Source organism: Maylandia zebra, linkage group LG18 (genome assembly GCF_041146795.1).
Source record: "Maylandia zebra isolate NMK-2024a linkage group LG18, Mzebra_GT3a, whole genome shotgun sequence".
Taxonomy (NCBI): domain Eukaryota; kingdom Metazoa; phylum Chordata; class Actinopteri; order Cichliformes; family Cichlidae; genus Maylandia; species Maylandia zebra.
Genome location: NC_135184.1, coordinates 22491282 through 22514835, shown reverse-complemented (window position 1 = coordinate 22514835; position 23554 = coordinate 22491282). Strand labels below are relative to the sequence as shown.

Below are 23554 nucleotides of genomic sequence, written 5' to 3'. Positions count from 1 at the left end.
TATTACAATGCCATTAATAGCCAACCAACAATTGCAGGTTACGGACCGTGCTTGGAAAGACAATCTGTGCCAAACCAGACGCTGACTGGACAAGAAAAGCAATGGAGTGGGTGGACAGGGAGAATTCGCAAAAGGGATGGACTAAGAACATGTTGTGTCCCACTAACTAGCTAAGCAGCAGCAACAGTAAGTGACATTACACCAGCAGCGTTAAAAACACACACACTTAAAGACTGGCAGATTGGGGAAAAAACAAAGAGAGGAAAAAAGGGCAAAAACATGAAAAGACTTCAAATTTGCCAAAATCAGCTGTTCTTCTGTTTAATTAAACCCATCATGGTATAATTCTACGCTGTCTTCTTATTCGTGCCTCTCTTTTGTGTCTTGTAAACATTGTTTTCTGTTGTCTTCGCATGCATTGCCCTGACCTCTTCTACTATATACAGCACAGTAGTCACTCACTTATTTCCTTTTTTAATTTCACCCATCATCTATTTCTTTGTCATTTTAAATTTTAAAATGAGACAATTACATTATTGGTCTCCATGACTGGTTGTGAAATGCTGGTGTTATGCTCTAGGACTGGCATGTGCTGCCTCCTGCACACACTATTGATGCCTACTCTTTCCTGTATGCTACTTCCTTCCTTCCTGCTCTCCAATACAGCTTTTACCCTTTCTTCTGGTTTGTTCTACTTTGGTATGAAATAAAACTGCCTGCAGTCTCTCTCACGAGCAGCTGTGAGGGACGCCAGTCATGTTTGTACTTATTCTGAAAATAAAAGAAACACGTATTTAACCCAGAAATATACCCAGAAACTTTGTTTTGTTTATTTGTGGGAATTTATTCTAATGTAACTCCAAGCTGTGACACATCTTCAGATGTTCTAACAATATGTTGACATGATTATAGTTCATAGTAGTTTACAAAGGGGACAATATCATTGTCCTCTTAAATCCTCTGCATTTCCAGTGTTGAATTACGAGTCCTGTTCTGCTCCTGACTGTGAGGATTTGGTTGATGTTTAAAGTCAGTTTCCCAGGATTCCACATGCTAAAACTGCTGATTTCACGATTTAATTGTTAATTTAAAAGAAGGAAATTAAGCTTAACGGTCCTGCGATGTTAGTCACTACACACCCATACAATTGCGAGAAAGGGCCAAAAATAAATGTAACCTCTTATATGGGTATAGCTTGTGCGTAAAGGGCTAATGACGAAGGCTTAGCTGAGAACCACCCTTTCATGTATGATTCTGTGGTTGACAGCAGGATGAAAGAGGTGACTTAATTCTCTCATAGATGTTTTAGATAAGAATGAATCAAATTCAAACACTCACTGAATTCAATTCACTAATTGACTGTGTGAAATCCCCACTTTCCTAATTAACATTCAGTGTTAATTCACGCTCAAATTCAATGTTTCTTTAAGCTAGCAAACTTTTCAAACTCGTAGTGACAGTGGAGGCAATTGTGGCTTTCAGAGTGAGCACAAAGGGAAGTGATGAGTATCTCTGTGTGTGTACAAGTAACTATGCTTATGTGTGTTTGTATTTCTATACGCTGCTGTTTGTGTTGCATTGTGGGCAGGTCTGTGGTGAAAGGACTGTTTGTCATTTTTAGCTTGTAACAGATGAAGTCAATATTTCCTTTCCCCACTATGTGGCCATAGTGACTATCCCCCCATGATGAAAGGTCTGGGTGGGGTGGGGGAGTAGCAGAGGGGCTTATGTTTTATAAGAGGCGAGATCAAAAATTTAATGCTCAGAATGACTGAGAGAACTTCACAAGCTGGAAACGTCATATACCCCACGCCTGCTGCGTGAGCAACACTGCTTTGATTCGACACTCCGTTATCTGATCAGAAAGGAGTAAGATTACTTAGCAGGCTGTAAAGGTTTGCACTGACAGAATCAAGACTCAACTTCTGAAGAGCAAACCCAAAGCGCAATACTGAAGATGAAGTCCAGCCTGGTTGTAACCACTCTTCTCTGCTTCACCACCTGGATGAGCTTGGCCTTTGCCAGTGAGTATTGCAAGGAAAGAAAAAAAAGGATTTTCATTCACTGTGTGGTCTTTCTTCAGGGTAAAAATTAATGTGACTTTGTCTGTGTGACTTTTTCAGGACCTGGAGAAAGCTGTTGTGTCTCGTGGTCCAAAACCAGAGTCCCACTTGACCGAATTGTGAATTATGCCATTCAGTCTGAAGATACTTGTCGCATCAAAGCAGTACGGTATGTGTTCATAAAACCTCACACTGTACTTTAACTTGTATTTTAGTAAAAAAGTTTTTAGTAAAAATAAAACACGTGCGACATGAAGATTCTGGGTTCAAAGCTGTTGGCCAGCTGGGGTCTTTTCTAGATGTTTCACCAGTCCAAAGACAGGCCTGAGTAACTAGTCATTCTAAATTGACATCAGGTGTAAATGTACATGTGAATGACTGTATGTGGTCCTGTGATGGACCGGCGTCCTGTCCACGGTCCACTTTGCCTCTCGCCTTAGGCTGACTTTGGGCGAGAGTACTTTTCCTAAACCTGAAATGTATGGATGGGTATAAAATAATAAAATTCAGATAACCTGAATGTTTTTAAATTGTCTTCATAAATGATATAACAAATAAATAATTTAACCCTCTAAGCAAAGAGATGGTCCAGGAAAAGTTTGTTAAAAACTGAGTGAATATTGAACTGTTAGAAAAAGAATCCTTTTAGATGAGAAGCGAAACTTCTTCATTTAACTGCAGTACAGTCGCCCTCTTTTCAAGTTCTTATGACTACCATGACTTAGATGACCAAGAACGGACTCCGACAACGTAACACTAGGTGTAACTGAGAGGGAACAATTTTGCTATAAATATTAACTTTTATTTTATAGGGGAAGTGAAACGTTTTAGACAAAAAACTCTTTGTGGGAATGTCATTGGCCTAGAAAAGCGACTATTACTTGTAATATTATTGAGAGTCAGGAGAAATCAGAGCACAGAGAGAACATGCAAACTCCACACAGACCGTGCCCAGATTTGAACTCAGGGCCGCCACACAGTGAGGCAACAGAGCCAACCAGCCTCTTTCTTTAAACTTAACATGTACCAAATATGCCAGAATATATTTAGAAATAATGTCAAAACTGTATTTCAGTGCAATTAATGACTGACTAACAATTACAGGTTACGGACTGTGCTTGGAAAGACAATATGCGCTAATCCCAATGCTGACTGGACAATAAAAGCAATGGAGTGGGTGGACAAGAAGAAAGCACCAACAACATCCACAACAACAACATCCACAACAACAACATCCACACCAACAACATCCACAACAACAACATCCACACCAACAACGTCCACACCAAGAACATACAAACCAGCATCCACACCAGAATCATCCTCACTCTCAACATCTGCACCAACAACATCCACATCAGCAACATCCACAACAACAACATCTACAACAACAACATCCACACCAACAACATCTGCACCAAGAACATCCACAAAAACAACATCCACTAAAACAACATCCACAACAACAACATCCACAACAACAACATCTACAACAACAACATCCACACCAACAACATCCACAACAACAGCATCCACACCAACAACAGCCACAACAACAGCATCCGCACCAACAGCATCCACACCAACAACATCCACACCAACAACATCTACAAAAACAACATCCACACCAACAACATCCACAACAGCATCCGCACCAACAACATCCACACCAACAACATCTACAACAACAACATCCACACCAACAGCATCCGCACCAACAGCATCCGCACCAACAACATCCACACCAACAACATCTACAAAAACAACATCCACAACAACAACATCCACAACAACAACATCCACAACAACAACATCCACAACTAAAACATCTACAACAACAAAATCCTCACTATCAACAACATCCACACCACCAGCATCCGCACCAACAACATCCACAACAACAACATCCACAACAACAACAACATCCACAACAACATCCACAACAACAACAACATCCACAAAATCAAAAAATATCTCTCTGACGAAGTGCAGAAGAAGGAAAGGACAGAGGAAAATGCCATGAGAGGGAACAAGAAACGATGTGTTTGAGAAATCACAAAACATTTCAAACTTATCATAGTCGGCAAATGTTGCTCTTTTTTATTGTACTCTTCCTGCTTTATTTCATCAACAGTACCTGATAAAAGTAACATTAATCTCTCTATATATTACCATATATCACCATTCTTTGTTTTCATATTGTTGTCATGTACAAAAATGTATTTTAAAGTTTTCCCACTTTTAACTGCCAATAAAGCACTTTCCAGCAAATATTGTGTTTTTGTCATAATCAGTTAAAACAGGATTTCATTAGAATTATTCATACTCTGGTCGCTGTCGTTGCTCGTACCTTTAACTGCACACTAACCTCTAATGTTTGTCAAATGAGGAAACTCTGCTTTCTGAACCTACTCACTCTTTATTTACTATAATAAAGTGATTTTAATTTAATCCAATCTCTCTCATTTTAAAAACTGACTCGATTACATCATCAGTTTGCCTAGTGATGTAATCATTAGTATCAGTCTGCTAAAACTTCTCAGACTGATGCTTTTCAAATTCAATCACTCACTGATCTTAACTCACTTTCTCACCGTGAAAACTTTCCATGGTTTAAATTACCACGCCACATGCCACCTAAAATGCAGGTCACCTGTGGCTTTCAGATTGAATATAAAGGAAGTGGATTAATCTGTTTCTGTGCATGCACATAGTTACGATTATTTATGAGTTTGTATTTCTGATGCTGTTGTACTTGTTGCATTGTTAACAGTTTAAATATAAATGATGAACTCAGTGGTTTTTTACCCCATTGTGTTGGTAAAATGAGAACGAGCGCAAAGGGGCCTTTTTTTTTTTATTAGAATCAACATCAAAACCTGATTGCTCAGAAAGACCACACTAGGAAATACCATGAACGCATGCACTGCGTCTGCCATGTGAGCAAGACTCATTTGATTCGATACTCTGATAAAAGCTCAGGGAGGCACAGAGATTATTTAACAGGCTGTGAAGGTTTGTGCCGACAGCTTTGAGGCTCAGCTTCTGAAGAACAAACCTAAAGCGGAATACTAAAGATGCAGCCCAGCCTGGTTTTAGCCGCTTTTCTCTGTTTCACTACCTGGATGAGCTCAGTCCGTACAAGTGAGTACTGCAAGGAAGAAATAATTTTTCATTTACTTTATAGCTTGACTGTTTTTAACGGATAAAATTAATGCGACTTTTTCTGTGTGTGACATTTTCAGCCCCTATAAGCATACGCAGTTGTTGTGTCGTGTGGTCCAAAACCAGAGTCTCACTTGACCGAATTGTGAATTACTCCATTCAGACTGAAGATACTTGTCGCATCAAAGCAGTACAGTAAGTGTTCAATAAAAAACCTCACACTGCATTTTAACTTGTATTTTATGAATATAAACACATGTAGCATGAAGGTTCTGGGTTCAAAGCTGTTGGCCAGCTGGGGTCTTTCTAGGTGTTTGCTTCCCCTTTCCAAAGAGATGCTTCATTATTATCTTCAAACTGTATTTGAAAATACATAGATAACGGGCAGTGACACAGAGGTGGGCACAAAAAGGTTCTTGGTTGTAAACTCCTGGCTGGCACTGTGTTGAGTTTTTTTATATTCCACATTGCTTTGAAAACCATACTTGTTCAATTAAAAATGACTATAAACTTACAGTAAGTGCAGATGTGAGAGGGAATGGATGCCAGTCTCTTTCTGTGTTAACTCTGGGATGATCAGCTGACATCTGACACTGTGCTTTCCATTTAGTCAGCTGGGACAGACTTTAACCTCACTGTCTTCACCGCTTAAAAAAAGGAATAGATATAATTTAATAAAGTTTATACACTCCATCCAACTATTTTAAAATAACATTAAAATGACAAATAAATGACCTATAATATAAAAACACATTTTCCTGTGGTGATATCCAGTCATTCTGAGAAGTTTGGTTCTACATGTTTGACTATTCAAATACAGTGTCTGTCTTTGATTTTCACCACTATACCAATTAAATTGGCCAGTTGGGACTTTAGTAGTCATGTCATTCCTAACGATCCAAAAACCTATCAGCAGTTCTCACTGAAACCTCTTTGTACTGGAGGAAATTCTTTGAAAACATGTTCACAGGAAGGCCTTCGAGTTTCAGAAACCACTCTGTAAAGAGATGCTGCAGGGGAAAATATTTGATAAGCAAATTTACTGTGTACTGAGAATGGAGATGTTCAATACAAGCTAATTGCATGCCACTAGCTGCAACAGAGGTGAAAATATTTTTTTTTATTAACTTTTAAAAGCAAGAAGTGAAGCATTTGAGAATCAAGACTCTCTTTTGTAAGAGTGTCCTGGGTCTAGATAGGTGCCAACCACCTATCTAGACCCAGGACCCACAACATGAGAGAACATGCAGGCTTGCTGTGAGGCCTCTAAATCTGTTTGCACCTACCAGTATATACAAATAATGTTAGAAATGTATTACAATGCCATTAATAGCCAACCAAAAATTGCAGGTTACGGACCGTGCTTGGAAAGACAATCTGTGCCAAACCAGACGCTGACTGGACAAGAAAAGCAATTGAGAAGGTGGACAGGGAGAATTCGCAAAAGGGATTCACAAGTGACACGACCCCAACAGGATCCACTCCAGCAACATCCACACCAGCAACATCCACTGCACCCCCAACATCAGAAAAGATCCCTCAAAAGAATGTCACTTTGGGAGAGGACACGCAGGATGGAGGAACAAGGAGCAGTGAAAATGTGTCTGAGAAATCCCCCCCAAATTAAAGCTTACTAAAATCAGTGCCACTCTACTTAGCTTTACCGCTCTTGCTATATTTCATCATTAAAGTTAAAAAAAGGAATACTATAGCTACATAGTATAATATAATATATAAATATATATAAATATAAATGTCAGTTTGTCATGTTTCATTGTCATAAATATGTTTGTTTTAAAAAAAGTATATATTTGAAGCTTTCCCACAATCAATTAAAGTTACTTTTAAGCAAATGTTGCGTTTGTTGTAAAATATGAAAAATGTGGGTGAGGAATGTTCCTGGGAACTCTTGTTCTTACTAAGTCTCACTGTTTTTGTACAAAAATGGAAATAACCAATGTGCAGGAAGGAAGCCAATATAGAAATGCAGCTAAACACTGATAGCAATCTGGAGATGTGCATCATTTACATCATTAGGGCATGGTAAACAGACTTGTGCCAGCTGTCAAACAAACCTTGCAATAATAACCTGTACTAAAAGTTGAGTGATAGTTTCAATGCCAGTCTAGGGGTTAAGGGAAGGTGGTATGTGTGGTTTTGATCTTTATCACGTTGCCTTTGCCAATACCCTCAAAGCAGCTCTACTAAGGAGTCTCTTCACTTTTCTTTTCACTTGTTGCTATAATTTTGCCAGATAATAACATCACCCAACAGTGCAGTGTGCTAACAATTAACAACCAACTAACCAGATGTTAAACCAGCTAGCACGTCTCTGTATCCTCCAACATGCTGCTCAACCAATCAAACGACAACATGCTTAGAGTAGTACCACTCAAAACTATGCTGCTAATCGCTGTCCTAATCACTTAAGCTAACTCAGTTGCCTCACCTTCATAACTGCCAAAGTGCAGTGTAAAACCTAAAATTATAACTGATATTTCTTTTACTGTAGTTATAGGTAAAGAGGAACATTTTTATTAACTGACCAATGCGTTTCAGCTTGTGGCCTTCATCAGGGTCATGATGGGTCAGGATGGTGAGGAATACCCTGATGACGCATTGGTCAGTTAATAAAGTTGTTCCCTCAGCAACCTTTAAGTGTTGCTGGAGTGCCTGCATTGTTAGTTTCTCATCCTCTCCATGCACCTTGGAAGTAGGTGAAGTTGTTGCTATCCTTTCACTGTAGTTCTAAAATTAATATGCAATGACGTTATATATTTCCATTATGGAGATTGCATGGTAATTTTAAAGAAAACTGGACATCACATGGTCTGGCTTAACAGCTTGTTCTGATATAAAGCTGACTTTCGCCTAAAATAGCAGAGAGGCTCACGTACCGTGTTAGTATCAGGGTGTAAAAGCTGCAGTGTTTTTCCTTTCTATTTTAATGCACAAGTCAGGTTCATGCAAACAGTCTACTTGTTATGGGTGTGCAGAAGAACAGACACATCTCTGACTGATCACCATGATAACTGGTGACATTTGCTACTCACGTACATTCAAAAATTCTAGATAAGCTAATGTTATAGATAGTAATTGCATTTGAGAATTATCAATTTCGCAATCTGTATGGGTTTTTTTCTTTATTTGTGACGCACATAAAATGCCACAAAAACACCTTGTGGTGCACAGAAACCCAAAATACAAGTACATATTATAAGATGTAAATAGGCATTATATTAGTTGTATATTATATGTTAACATGTAACTTTTTCCCCTAATGACTGTTTGTTAATGGAAGACTAGTTTTTTCCATGAGTAAGAACAAAATGAGATAGAAAATTCAGAGTAGGTGTTGTTGCTTTCAGCATGAGCATAAAGGTTTTAAAAGTTTAATTGTGCTGGGGCAATTTTTTTTTAATATAGGTCATATTCCTGCAATATTTTTGCATTTATGTTTCAGGGTCGAGTTTGGTTTTCTCTGAAACTGGGGGCCTGTGATACCACGCTAACCACCACATCCTGAGTACACTTGAGCAGGTGGGATGAGTTTACACTTACGGGGTCTAATTTAGCAGAAGGCTAATATAGGGGCTATTTCCTCTCTTCTAAGAACATTAGGCATGTTTCAGTAGTCCGTGCAACATGAAATAGCTGACACAGACAAATATGTACAAGGTGTATTTATAGGAATACTTGAATACTTTGTCATACTTTTGCCTTAACAATAGAAAAAAAATACTGTGTGCTAGGTGACAGATGAGAGATGAATGTGGATATAAATAAATGACAGATTTCAGCATCTTTTAACTCACTGTTTTGGTCCTACAGCCTGCGGTTTTGAGTCATTCCTGCATTTGTCATCTACCTCCACAAAGCATGTAATGAGGCATTAAAAAGGATTGAATCAAATCCATTGATAAAAGGTGAAATCTTTGGGGGAATGAATCCTAAATTGATTTCACATTTACAGCAGCATTGATCTGGCCTAAGACTTTAGCACCTAATGTAGGTTAAAAAGCATTTCAGGAAGTTGTTCATAGAGTTGGGGTCAAAAGGCGACTCAGGAATCGTGTCGATGCAAAAATTAACTTTTGACCTGCATTTGTTATTAAAACTGATAAAATAAGTTGGCCGAGGTAAAAGGTAGGACTATTTTCTTCATATAATCTTACGTCTTTTTGCCTGCAATAGTATATATTGCCACATATCCTCTAGTATTCGGCCCTACATATGCATTTTGTGGTAGACCCGCACAGAGGAAAGTGTGACCTCACGTAGTTCTTTTGGCTCCGTGCAACGTGAGTATAATTTGGTCGCTGAGGCATAGGAAGTTATTCATTGTCACCTTCATACGGCACATGCATGCACCCACACAAGCATTTGCAGTTTTATGAAAAAGTGTGAAAAATAATGCAATACAGTACAAAGTAAATAAAACTTCACAGAGATTCTTCTGAAACCTACTGTAAACTGAACCGTGCGCAGTACTTTTGACTCGACGGCACATGAATGTGACAACTGAAAGAAAAGCCTTAGCGCCAGTGTTTTTTTTGCAATGTTTACGCCACACTTTTGTTTAACTACGGTTTAATTTGTAGTTTAGGGTTTTTGCTTAAATGTTTAACAGCTCTGTCATGCAAATAGCAACCATGGCGGACCACTAAGGTGGGTTCAGGGCTGGGAAAAACCCATTACTCTTTAGCGCGAGTAAAATGTCTCATCGACCTCAAACGCTCTCAGCCCCTCAGACCTCCCCCAGCTCTAGCACACTGAGACAGAGCTGTACTTTCTCTTTCTACCCACACATAGTAAACGTGGTTTTTAATAGCTTTTTTTTTTTTTTTTAATCACACATCATTGTGTTAGAACACCGGAATGGAGGAAACATGCAAAGTAAAGCCCCTAAAACTTCCACCTGGTCTGCCTGAAGCCCACCACGTCTTAGTAAGGGACATGGAACACGGTGACCACTAAAGAAGCAAAAATGATTAAGCTGTCAATGCAAATGACTCAGCCAAGATCGTGAGAAGATTCAGACTTTTGATCAACAAAAATGTGTCTGTTTTGATGTTTTGCTTGCGGTTTTAATTATGATTTATGAAAGTGGCTTTAGAGACAACATGTACTTATGTCTATTTTTATGTGTTTAAATCCCCGTCATTTTGAAAATTACATATTACACTAGTTATCTATGACTGCATATCACAGGATAGTTAAAATATTAGAAACATTAGCTCACTACTACACTAGTTGGCAGGTCATCTGGTCAGTTTGTTGGTCGATATGCCTAAATTGAAAACCATTGGCTGGACAATGCCCACTCTTGCTTTCATATTGAGAAACACACTGAAAACCTTCATTTTTATTTATTTGAATTCTTCCAAAAGAGACACTCATTTAATACATTTACTAAGTCTTTACTCTGAATCCTTCCTGTCTGCAGTCCCTAAACAGTGCAGACTTGAGGATGGACAAGGAGCATTTGGGCCTGTCCATGCTTAGTTGTGTGAATTATGTTTCAATCTGTGTACAGTCATCGTAAAATAGAAAGCACTGCAGTGATCAGTTCTAAAGTTTTCTGTATCAGAACATTTAAAAATTGTCTGGTCCTAAGCAGGCCTTAACTTTAGGTAAATACAGCCTCAGACGAACAACAACACATGACATGTTACACTGTGTCCTTATTCGTTTAACAGAAACTTGGACAACACAAAGTGCATCTCATTATTATGGCTTGCAGAGCCACCCTTGACAGCAATAACTTAAGGTGATCATTTTCTGTACTTCCAGTCTGTCACATCATCCTGGACCACTCTTCTTTACAGTTCAGTGAGGTTTGTGGGTATTCAGTTATGCACAATTATCCCACCACAGTATTTTGGTCAGGTTGAGGTCCAGACCTTCACTAGGCCACTGCAACTCTTTGATTCCTTTCTTCTTTTAGCCATTCCTTGTACATTTGGGCCTATGCTTGGGATCGTTGTACTGATACCTGACCAAATTTCGGCAGAGCTTTAGCTGTCGGACAGATGGTCTCACATTTGACTTGAGAATACTTTGGTTTACACAGGAGTTCATGGTTGACTCAGTGACTGCAAGGTGCCCAGGTGCTGTGGCTGCAAAGCAAGCCCAAACCATCCCCCCTCCTCCCCCTGTACTTGACAGATGGTATGAGGTGTTTCTGTTCATGCGCTGAGTTTGGTTTTTGCCAAACATCCCGTTGCACATCGTGGCCGAACATCTTCACTTTGGTCTTGTGTTGAAGATTGAGTCTTGTGGTTTGCAAAGACTCAACTTCACAAAGCCTCCTTCCGTTAGAATTTATTTAAAACTTCCCCAACCATGTTAACAGTAAAAATTTTATCATCTATTATTCCATCATTGACAATCTATTTAGTAAATGTATGATAAAGCCTACTAAGCCATTGGACATCACACTTACCTTTACTTAAGCAGCATTTTAAATCACGTTTAGCATGGTTTCTAGCATGGTTTCTGTCTCTATTTTAGTAAAGGCCTTGAACTATAAATGTTTTAGACCTGGCAGATCTTTTAGATGTGGGATGTATTTTGGATCGCTTCTCCGTTTTAAAACTCTCTAACATCAGTGCTGAGGATGACATTCCTCATCGACTTAGCCATCTTACTAAAGGAACGTTTTGGTTTTATCATATTCTCATGAAGATGAGACATTTAGAAACATCAGATAAAGAGGTGAAGAAATGCTCAAGATATAAGCTTTTCTCGCTGGACGCACCTAGATGCAATAGTAATCTTAAAAAAAAAATACAGTCACCACAATATAGCCATTACAGTGTGACACCTTTTATTACCCAATCTCAATCCATATCATTTCCAATATATGGACATACACAATAACATTATATTTACATATTTACATGCAGAAATCCAATGAAGACATTCAATGTCATATTAACTTCACGAAAGTTAGATAAGGTAGAAAAATAAGCAAATATTCAAGGTCCGTGGCAAAATCTGTAGTTTAAATAGTAATGTCAATTTTGGGTGAACGTAGATTTTGTGTCACTATTTCTTTGCCGTAATATTTCGTTTTTGCCAGTTTTTTCCATCGAGATAGGCCATGCTGGTCTGCGTCCATGTTTTCAAACTGTCCGAGCAGATTCTCCTGCCACTAATTGTGGTGAATCTGTTGAAAATCACAAAGAGAGAAAATTAACAGTCAGCAAGGGAAGAATATACATGAACAATTTGGGCTCAACATTTGAAAAACTTAAAGATACTTTAATATTGGATCATTTTTCTGACTTACACCACTGCAGGTATAGAACACGACGGCGGCTGCTGGATGTAGTAACTCTTCAGCAGGTCTCGATGGATTTGGGTGTTCGAGGTTCTCTGACAACAACTTGAAATCCCACCTTGAAATAAAGATAAAAGATTACAGTGTTATCATCGGCATGATCCAAATCTAACATGAAATCGTGCAAAAACGAACTCGATATTCATCCATAGAAGAATCCATGCATTACCTTGGGCAGCGGCTGTAGATACCATGATAGCGACAAGCAAAAGCGAGATAATTGTAAGTCCCTTCATCGTGTGGCCGTAGCTGAAACAGATTTGACTTTTGCACTGCTCTGCAAGCCCTTTTAAAGACCACCGACACATTCAGCATTCAGTTATTCCGCTTGCAGCAAGGTGTGAAGCACCCACAGATACGCACACGGCTGGAAAGTAGTAGAACAATTTCCTCCCACAATAGCTCACCAGTGTTGCACTTTGTTTCTCCACTCTCATCAACGGTGGTCTGAGGGTGTTAAGGCATTTTCCACTGCAGTTGAATGTGGTCTGTAACGATCATTATAATTTATTTTCATAATGAAAATTATATGGAAAATACCTGTAGCTACAACATGAAGATCTTAGAACACCATCTTAACAACTATGGCAAGTGGATATGATGTGATTCCTCTTTGTTTCTTTTAATTTTTAATTAAAAGAAGTGATTTGTTGACTCCTTCACATAGTTTTATTTCCATCATTAAGTGACAAAGAAGCTGGTGAAATATATAAGTACTTTATTAAACTCAAAAGAATCTGGAAAATGATGTGGAAATAAGGAGTTTAATATAACTGCATATGTTATGGTGAATTCCTCTCACTTTCTAGCACGGAAGCTTTCTACTGTTAGGTTTTTGAGGTGAGCGTCTCTCTGTGCGCTCAGTGCCGATGTACTCATTTCTGCAACCACACTGCAGAAATACATTTCCCTGTGTCGGTGTCATGGCATTTAAGAGTATATGTGAGGTTATACTTAAATCGGCACTCGAGCAGTGATGCTGGAAATGTTACATCATCCCACTTTAACCTATATGGTTTAAGGTCATCCATTCTTCTGGAAGAGCATAGGAGGAGTTATATTTAGCTCTGTTGTGTCATGGCTGTTGTGCAGTCATGGTTGGAGAAGATATGAATAAATGTTATGAAGTGGTAACATCACTACAGCAGGTCACAAAATCCCACACCTGGCATCAGGGAGATGTGAGAGCAGTCATTCTTTCACAAAAAGAGAAAGACTTCTTTAATTAAGGTGATACTAACATTAAACTAAAGAGTTAACATCCTCATGGATATATGGAGACTCTGTATATTTACAAGGGTTAGACCTACCAATCATACAGAGTGTTTAAGGAATATAAGGAATTGTTGCATTTTTCCAAGCTATCCATGGGAGGGCGCTGGCACTTGAAGATATCTGTGAGGAGAAGGAAAGAAAACCAGCAGAGGTCAAGATGCAAGGTACCCAAAATATTTGACTGACATTTACGACATATAAAGAGATCTAAATGTTTGCATCCAAATCTAAAATGTTGTGATCTGAATAAATAAATTGTGAATGTTTTTTTATGCTGCTGTTAGCTTACACACTGATAGCCTGTTGAATCATAGCTGTGTTTTCTAATTTAAACATAGTTTAGGTTATAAATAAGAATGAAATAGAAAGATATATAATTTAATGTGCAATTGGAAAATGAATCTTAGCTGGATTTTGTATTCTTTGCTGATAAACAAAGTTGCACAAATCTTTTTTTTTTTTTTTTTTTTGCTTTTCTGGCCCATTGGTCCCTACTTAACATGCTCCAGTGACCATTTGATGCTTCAGTCTACCCTAGGTCAGAAAGATGGTGGTGCTGTTAGTGTGGCAATGTAAGCAATGTAATATGAACTCGAACTTGTACACCTCTTTGTAACCTAAAGCAGCGGTCCCCAACCTCTGTATTTATCCGCAACACCTTAAAGGCCGGTCCGTGAAAATATTGTCGGACATAAACCGGTCCGTGGCGCAAAAAAGGTTGGGGACTGCTGAACTAAAGAACATTTAACAATGTTGGCGATTACCTGTGCAATGTTAAGAGGGTGTTACTGTACAAGAAAACCTTCCAAAAATCAAATCATGTATAAAAAAGCAAAAATGTTACATTTTTATTGAAGAAAATTGAAATCAAAGCTTTCCTTCTCACATCACAGGATACATCACTCATGAAGAAACTCCATTAAATACATGTACTAATTAGCATTTTAGAGCCTTTTTAGGTCTGTGTTTGGTGAAAAGGGTTTCTGTCTGATTCTGTGTCAGTGAGGTCAGTGCAGCTGTGCTAGCACACATGAAATACCGCAGGGATTTATTAATGTAGAAAGGAAACCACTGACATACAGCCAGCTCAGGGCAACAAACAGGGTGTCAGTGACTAATTTTCTGCAGAATTTCAAAATGGCAACTAAATGGTATGTTGTTACTCTTTGGACTAAGCTTAGCAACAATATAGCCATCTTAGATGGTCTAAACTTTAGACCATCAAAGATGGTTTGCAATATTTTTACAGATGTTATGATGTGTTGAAGATGCAACAGTATAGAGAAATAACCAAAATGAGGCAAAGCAGATTACATGAACTTTAATTTGTGAAGCTGAGACACTGATGTACACTGCTGACTAAAGACACACACAAACTCAAATCTGTGTAGAAGTGAAAGAAAATTTGAAACAGGAATGCTTTGGCATACTGAGGAACTGTTCACGCCCTACTTTCACATTAACTTCATTCATTCTGTTGTATTAAAAAGCATTACAAAGAGCCAGAAATATGCAAGGCTCTGCTTGAAACAGCTGCTTCCTAATTTATATAAACTCACTGATGTGTTAGATTATTGTCCTGCAGTATGTTGTACATTGCCAAAACACTGTATCATGGTAGAGATCTTTTTCATTGGTGTACATCTCATGATAGCATTGTGTTATGATGTATCTGTTACTGTATGTACTGTCTGATTCCCACTCCTAAATATTACCTATTGCAGTGACAGATCATAAAGCAATTATTTAACAGTTGTTCATAATGTTTAACCCCTTAATGCCTCGTGTATCATATTTGCTACCGTGACACAGGACCCACATACACACAGGTCTGGGTTATGCTTGTAACTGTGCTTTATTGAAAAGCACAGTTACAAGCTTTTCCTCCAGCGGTTTCCGGCACCAGCTTCGGATGCAGCCACTCCGTCACTCCCAGTGAGTGCTCCTTCTCACTGCCAAAGACATAAGACAGGTCTCCCTCATTAAATAGTCCTGTACACCTGTTCCCTCCCCGCCTCCGTGCTGCCCTGTGAGCTCACTGCGCCACCCCTCCTCTGCAGCAGGCCAAAGACCACACCCCCACCACAGTTACATACAGTTTTTAGATCTTTTGAGACTACTACACCATCAGTTTTCCCCCTGGAAAAACCAAAACAAAGAGCACACTACATTTTTAAGGAATAGATTGCAAAAAAATAATAAAATATAGCAAATATGATGCAAATTAAAGCTAAAATATACAAATTAAATATTGAATAACATTGAATTTTCAAAATATTTGGATTTCTGATAGTTATTTCATGAGTCAGGCTTTAAAGAGTTACAGGCAAAAACATTTTTTTTTCATTTCTAACAATTTAGTGGTACATATGTGTTTCATAATATTTTTTTTTTATAATTTAGCCATGTGTGTTTTACTTATTATACTTTAAAGAACACATAGGTATTTGTTTAACTGCTATAACACAAAAAGCACCATGGATACTGGCATTATGCTGGTATGAACGTGGACTCTTTTTTTGAGGGACTTTCCATCAAGATAGGCCATACTCATCTGTGTCCACAGTCTCATGGTGTCAGAGCAGATTCTCCTGCCACACACTGTGGTAAATCTGATACAAAGTACAGACAAAACAATGCGCTACAGCTTCAGCAGCTTCTGTTCTGTCTTGCAAAAAGGAGCAGATACAGGTACGTCTGCTGTGTTGGTGCTCTCCTTTAGTCCTGTTCAGTTCTCCCTGTGTAGTGTCACATATCCTGGTATCAGCTCCATACACTTGAGACTCTGCTGGAAGACAAAGCACACCTTCTTGTGATGGCATATATGGCATATATTACATTAAAACAAACATAATATGTAAGAGATCCCTCATGAAGAACCTACATTAAAGTGCATTTTAGAATAATTTTAGTTGTGTGTTTAGTGAAAAATTGCTTTCTGTCTGATTCTGTGTCAGTGAGATTACTGCAGCTGTGCTAGCACACATTACTCTCACCTCTTACATTCTGCCACCGCAGGTATTTGTTAATGTCTATAAAAAACCCAAAACAGATGGCTGAGGGAAACAAATAAAATGTCAGTGACTCATGTTCTTCACATTGCTAGCTATATTTTGACTGCTGTTGAAATATGTGTTATAGATGCACTAGTAGAGAGAAATAACCAAAATGGGGCAACAAAGCTTACATGAACTCTGAATTCTGAAGCTGACACCTGTGTGCATTGCTGACTAAGTAGCCAGAGATGGGACGTAACCAAATACAAATAGTGTTACTTTTACTCCCAACATTTTTAAACCAATGTCTGTAATATCCTTTCTCCTCCTTGCATTTTCAAAACAGACGCATTACTTCGTTACTTCTTCCAAAGCATTTACACGGGTGGGGGGATTTAAACCGGAAGTACAGCAGGTGTGTCCGTATGCTGTGTTTGTGGTACTTCCGACTCTAGCTAGCGCTACAGAAGAGGAGGAAGCATTAAGGAAGTGAGGGTTTTTTTTCCGTGTAGATCCACAAATAGCAGCAGGTTAGCTGATTACAGCACCTACACTAACCTACATAACAGATTGAAGCTTTCACGAGAATTCAAATTTAGATTTGAATAATATTTGCATTCTCCTGTACTAATATTGTTTTATATTATGTTATAAATGTTATGTTGTATATTATATAGCACAAGGTTCAGTTACTGTTTTGCAAAAATGATTATTAGAATTGTCCTTCAAGGAGCTCATTTTTACTTTCTTACTTTGAGTACATTTCAGAGCCTGTACTTTTTCACTTTTACTTGAGTAAAGAGTTGCTTCAGTACTTCAACTTTTACTGGAGCATTTCTAAATCCAGGTGTCTGAACTTCTACTTAAGTAAAGAAAGATTGTACTTTTTCCACCTCTGTAAATGGCACATATGAACAGGCCATCCTGAAGGAGCTGGTTTGCTTGTGTTGCTGCCGATGCCATCTCTTACTACCAGTACTGAGAAGGATACTAGCATCAAGCGCAACGTCACTCAGCAGGGATAAGGAAAGGGTAATGGTCTGTGGCCACCATTCAAGAATGTGCTTTATTATTTAGGACAAACTGAAATCCCTGAAGTTGAACTCAATGTATTTGATCTTACATGAGAATTATTATCTAAGTACTTTTTGTTTTTTGGCTAAACACACATTTGTGACATTTCCTGCCATAATATCAGTCCACTCTGTGCAAGCAGTGGGGAGTCATGCCACCCGTCTACAATGCTGCTGGTAAATTCACCGACAGATACTTGTGAAACACATGTGGGATGAGGTGCCACATGGTGCTGTTAGTTTCGGGACTGATAAAGCAGTTTTTGAATAATTGTGTGGCTGCCCCCAACTTTATGTGCCTCACAGTGTCTTTGTCACATTGTCCAGAGAGTAATTTCTGGAAGTCAGGCTTCTCTGTGCGTTTTTCAGCAGCTGTGGAAAGTGCGCCTCAAGGACTGCATTGTTGTGAAGTTGCCAGTGCACTGTGGTCCTTCCTGTTTCTTTTAAATCTCTGGAAATGTCAGTGGTGACTCAACTCCACTCAGGGGCTGCTTCCTTATGATTAACCTAAAACAGAAGTTTTAAGCTCCAACAAAAGTTGTAGCCCATAAAGATATGGCACAGCAGATAGTAGTCTGGCTGGATTCCTGAATGATCACATGCAGTGACACCTATAATGAAATAGTGGATTTCATTGTTAGATTGGGAACCGTGGTGTTGGATACAACCTGTCTTTTTCAGTTTCTTATGGTCATGCTTCCTTCCTCATTGTGAGTTATCATTTCTGCTTTCCTTTGACAAGTATTTTTAACATTATTGAAAATGACCAGATCCAGTGAAGTATCCCATCAGCTGACATTACTGTGACTTGATGTCATTGTGCTGTGAAGCATGTTACAGAGCCAAGAACTTTTCACATATTTAGTAACTCTTAATCTCAAAAGTCTGCTACCAAACCCAGTAAATGAAGAGATGACATGCTACGCATTTTGTGCTGTAGCTGTTTGAGATCTCATAATATTTCACTTTAAATGTTAAAGGTAAATGGGGAAATATCTTTTAGCATTTTAAAGCATTTATACAGCTATGTCTGTTGAGGATAACTCAAGACTGAGACCATTGCATTTATTCATTTCATTAAAAAATACCTCAATATTCTTGTTAGTGACACCGTGTCACCATATAACCGTGTCACGGTTATATGGTTAATATGTTCAGGCCACACAGTGGTGCAGTGGTTAGTACTTTGTGTCATATTAGTCAGATGGGCCTTTCTGTGTGAAGTTTGCCGTTTCTTCTTCCATCTTTGTGTGTTTCTTGTGGTTGCTCTGGTTTTGCCCACAGTCCAAAGACATGCTTGTTGGGTCAACTGGTGAGTCTAAATTGTTCTAAATGTAGCTGTCTGTCTCTCTGTTTTAGGTCTGCGATGGGCCGGTGATCTGTTGAGCCTTAAACAGTGAGAACATTAGGCAGCAATCTAAAAGTCCTTGTGTAATAAAGGCTACATTACAATGACAGCTTGGTGAGATTAAAGTGAATTGGGGGTAACTGAAGGTTAGGAAGTGCAGACAGAGGACCTTCTGTGAAATGATAAAAACCTGTATTTGAAAGCAGTTGTTTCATTTATAACAATGACAGTGGTTCCCTGAGCAGATTAGACTTGGGGATATCTGAATATCAGATTCTAATGAATGTTTCTGAAATACAAAACAAATACTACAATCTGAATTCTTTTTTCACAAGTAATCTCCTAATTAAAAGACTAGTGGTTTGATCTTTGTTTCTTACACATGAACCACAGGCCAAAGCCTGTCACTGTCAACTGACTTACATAGTTAGAAAAGTTATTAAATATAGCCTGTTTACAATCAGCGCAATTTTATATTAATTCACAAGGCAAATAAGTGCTTAACTTTGGGTGAAGTCTTTGCCATGAATTTATGGTTAGAGATTTGACCAGATTTGCCTAAATAGTGGCCACAGACCTTTTACTTCCCTTTTAAGACAGGTAATCTTTAATGAACAGAAATTTCAAATTAAAATGTAACATTTAAAATATCCAACGCATTATTTAATATTAATAAAAGCTACGGCGAGCAGGTTCATTCGTTCTTCTTTTGCTTGCAATAAAAGCTTTTAACTAAAAAATTGGTATTTCAAATAAAAGTAAATAAATGCTCCAATTTGAATATGTTATTATCATTTTATAAGAAAAAATATAGTTATAGGTTTGCATTGTTTTTTTTAACTTTTCCTACTTGGTTAAATCTTGAAGGATCATTGAACAAGTTCAGACATGTAGCTTTACTTAGAAATGACGGAATGACCAAATTTGGATGGAGGAGGCTCGGAAATCTGTGGTTTGTGGTGGAACCCTTAGGAAATGCTTCCTTCCCTTTTCCTTGTACTTGTAATAGCTGTCAGCATCAGAAAAAAAAGAGGGATAAAAATGAAGATAGAGATTGTGTCAAGTGGCGTTCATGATATGACGCGTAATTGCTTAAATCAGCAGATTTAACTAAAATCTTATTAATGCCTGATTATTAGACAAAGATTAAAAACTGTCAACTTTAATTTGAAGTTAAAGATAACAGTTATCTAAATGCAAATGTCCACCAACTCAATTTATCCACACTGCGTTCTTGCTTACCTTGTTAACAGTAATACTAATAATAAACAAAGATTACCAAGTGTCCTTTAAGTGGACATAGTGTGCCTTAATATAGGATCAGAATAATTATCACTGGATTGCTTCAGGTGTGTGTTATAATATTTGCAATGCACATCACTTTGTTATTTACTTAGGTAATATTAAAAAAAGTAAAATAAAAAGTCATGAACATGATTTCTTAACTCCTGTGCGAAAGTGGTGTTGAAATTTATTTAAAAAAAGGAAATGAGAGTCTCAGTGTCACCCGAGTCGTCCTGTCCCCCACCCTGATGCAAATGGATACTGTAGAAAAAGAAAGACACAATTCATCCGGTCAGTATGGCCTGATTCCTCTTTTTTTCAACGGGATAAAAGCCAGAGGTCTGCTGCAGGGAGTCAGACTTCATCTGCAAGATCTACAGGTCACCTGCTGCAAAGAACCTCAGAAAGATCTTACGCGATAACCATGCAGCTGTGCATCAGAAGACTCGCATGCCAGGCCTTTCTCGTCGGGGTTCTGTTAGTGGCCGCAGCCGCTGGTAAGTTTCCTGTCAGACTCCTCCGCAATATTGTTCTTATATTTATACTATAGTTTTAACTCTACTGTCTTCTGCTATGACTATCATTACTTGTAAAGAAATGTTTGAAATTCTGTTTTTGTTTCCTAAAAGCAGAGACCAAGACAAGTGACTGCTGCAAAGTGATCAGTCTCAATCCCATCACAGCTCCAATCATTGGCTACAGGATGCAGAAGAAGGACCCACCCTGTGTCAACGCTGTCATGTAAGATTTATCTCCTTGTTTTATCAAAGAAAGACATGATTAAAACATTTTCTTGGAAAAGCAAGTTTATCAAAGTAAGCCGAGTGAAAAATATGGGCTCAAGTTTGAGTTTTTGTCTTTTCTCCACCCAGATTTGAGACAACAGAAGGGGAAGTCTGCAGCCACTGGAAACAGGACTGGGTATATGAAAAGATCAAGGAGCTAGAGTGAGTATGCCTCCTTATCTCAGCTTGTTTCCTGTTTCGAGAAGTTATTGGTTTCTTTGCACATGAAGTTGCTGAGGTATACCACAAGCTTGTTTTAACCATTATCCACCGTGTGTGTTTTTTACAGGCATGCACGCAGAGCAAGGAAGACTGCTCTCAAAACTACCACTACTACAACTTCCAGCCCATAGAGAGCATCCCTCTTCACTCTAAACAGCTAGAAACATTTGTTTTAATCTTAAATAATTTAAAATGCTTTCTAATGTTATCTGTATGTCATATTTATAATTAGCGGTATTTATTTTTTCTGTTGTCTCTTTTTCTTTATGATTCTCTGCCTATGATAGTTGTTCGCTCTGTGCAGAGACACATCTTTATGATGAGACATGATGAGATATGGTGTTTGTTATAAATAAAAGGATTGATCCTGTCATCTGTCCACAGTCTTTGTTATTCTTGCCAATTATCTGGTTTTGTATTATTTATCTATAAAATTTAATCTTGTCTAAATCTAAGCTTATAATTAACATTTCTGACTTTATTGAACATATTCATTGAGAAGACACCAAATATGTGAGCATGTTACTGTTCGTATTAGTAATCAGGAACTATTTATTACATTCATAGTGCTTATAGTCCCCCCACGGCTCGTGATACACAGACAGACAGAGATGGACAACAACTATATAACTATTACCGTTTGATTAGCATAAACAGATTAACTTAAATGGATACATAGAAGCAGATCATTTCAAAATGTTTTATGCACCTTAAACATATTGTAATGACTACCAAGGTGTACGATGTACCTGACTAAGGTATGTTGTTTTAATGATTAATCCTGCCATCTAGTGGGTGCTTTGATTGATAGCCATGTTCTTTCAGTCGAACAAGTGTCTCATTGAGGGACTTACCTTGTCAGATAAACCCTTTCAGGTGTACACAATGTGCTCATGTAGTGTCATACAAGTAAAATACACACCATCTGCATCATTTATGGATCTCCTGTCACTCACTGACTGGAAAATATTCCCTAAATCAATGATTGCGTTTCCATCTGAACTAAGGATATTGCACGTTACATGATTTTCTTTGTTAAATGTACATTATGGTGATAGAGTATTGTTTGATTAGATAAACATAGACAGAGTTTCACTGCTGTGAAATAAATTCATATATTTGTGAGAAATGCAGTTGGTATATTTTAAGAGATTAATTTGGTTACGCAGCAAATCCATTGACAAAACAGATGTTCATATAAACATTTATTGACAGACTGATCAAATAAGCACCATCATTTGTTTAAATCTGTTCTTCTCAGTTTTGATACTGAGTACTAAGTCTGAGGCTGATGAAGTTAAAGGATAAAGTAAAAGATAAGGTAAAGCACAGTTTGTCAGTCAGTTTCAAGAGATAATATCCTCAGCGTTAACTTGACGGCACAAGCTTGAGATTCTTTTAGACTAAGATTTGGAAACTGAAATTTTTTAGTCTGTTTTTTGCTAATTGCTGTTAAGGAAAGCCTCTTTTATACAGAAAAAATATCCACGTTGAAGATATGCGTACGTAGCTTATTTGAGAGTTTAGAAATGTGTTAGGTAGGGTGTAGAATTATTGTAGAGACGCTGACACTGCCCTGGATGCAATAAAGGCCTGAGTGTGTCATGAATTTAGGAGTAGATTTCTAGGAGGCCCTCCCCCACTTTGAACTGTGAAAGTAAGAAAAAGAGAAGTTATTGTTGAGTGGAAATTCCCCAGGGGAGACCTGGGTGCGGGCCTCAATGTTTGTAATATGTTAACTCTGTTTTCTCTGTTGTGTAGAGGAATTTGGTGTAGCTTGGGTGAGGAGATTACTTTTATGACCGGCAGGAAGTCACATACACAGAGACACACACACAGTGCTTTGACTGTTATGACGCACCCACACTTACATGCACAGTCACTCACCTGCACTCACATAGACACACGGGTATGCGCACACACAGGCACTCACATGCTCGTGCATACACACACAGACACAGAGTTTCCAGCACACCATGAGGGTTTTATGATGGGGTC

The 23554-nt window shown here is 38.2% G+C and overlaps 2 protein-coding genes across 3 annotated transcripts; both read left to right on the top strand.

Moving 5' to 3' along the window:
* The first annotated feature begins 1701 nt into the window (after positions 1-1701).
* LOC105940743 (uncharacterized) lies at positions 1702-4325 on the top strand. The gene is made up of 3 exons (XM_076877083.1): positions 1702-2024; positions 2124-2232; positions 3168-4325. Exons 1-3 carry the CDS (start codon positions 1958-1960, stop codon positions 4084-4086), a joined length of 1095 nt encoding a protein of 364 aa, XP_076733198.1. The 5' UTR covers positions 1702-1957; the 3' UTR covers positions 4087-4325.
* Positions 4326-20893: 16568 nt separating this feature from the next.
* On the top strand, positions 20894-21927 carry LOC143413455 (uncharacterized). 2 transcript variants are annotated; one of them, XM_076876566.1, is made up of 4 exons: positions 20894-21046; positions 21182-21290; positions 21422-21496; positions 21624-21927. In XM_076876566.1, the coding sequence occupies exons 1-4, from the start codon at positions 20974-20976 to the stop codon at positions 21685-21687; spliced, it is 321 nt and encodes a 106-aa protein (XP_076732681.1). In that variant the 5' UTR covers positions 20894-20973; the 3' UTR covers positions 21688-21927. The 2 variants fall into 2 exon arrangements, with proteins under 2 accessions (XP_076732681.1, XP_076732680.1); XM_076876565.1 differs by having other exon boundaries at positions 20895-21046; positions 21179-21290.
* The last annotated feature ends 1627 nt before the right edge of the window (positions 21928-23554 follow it).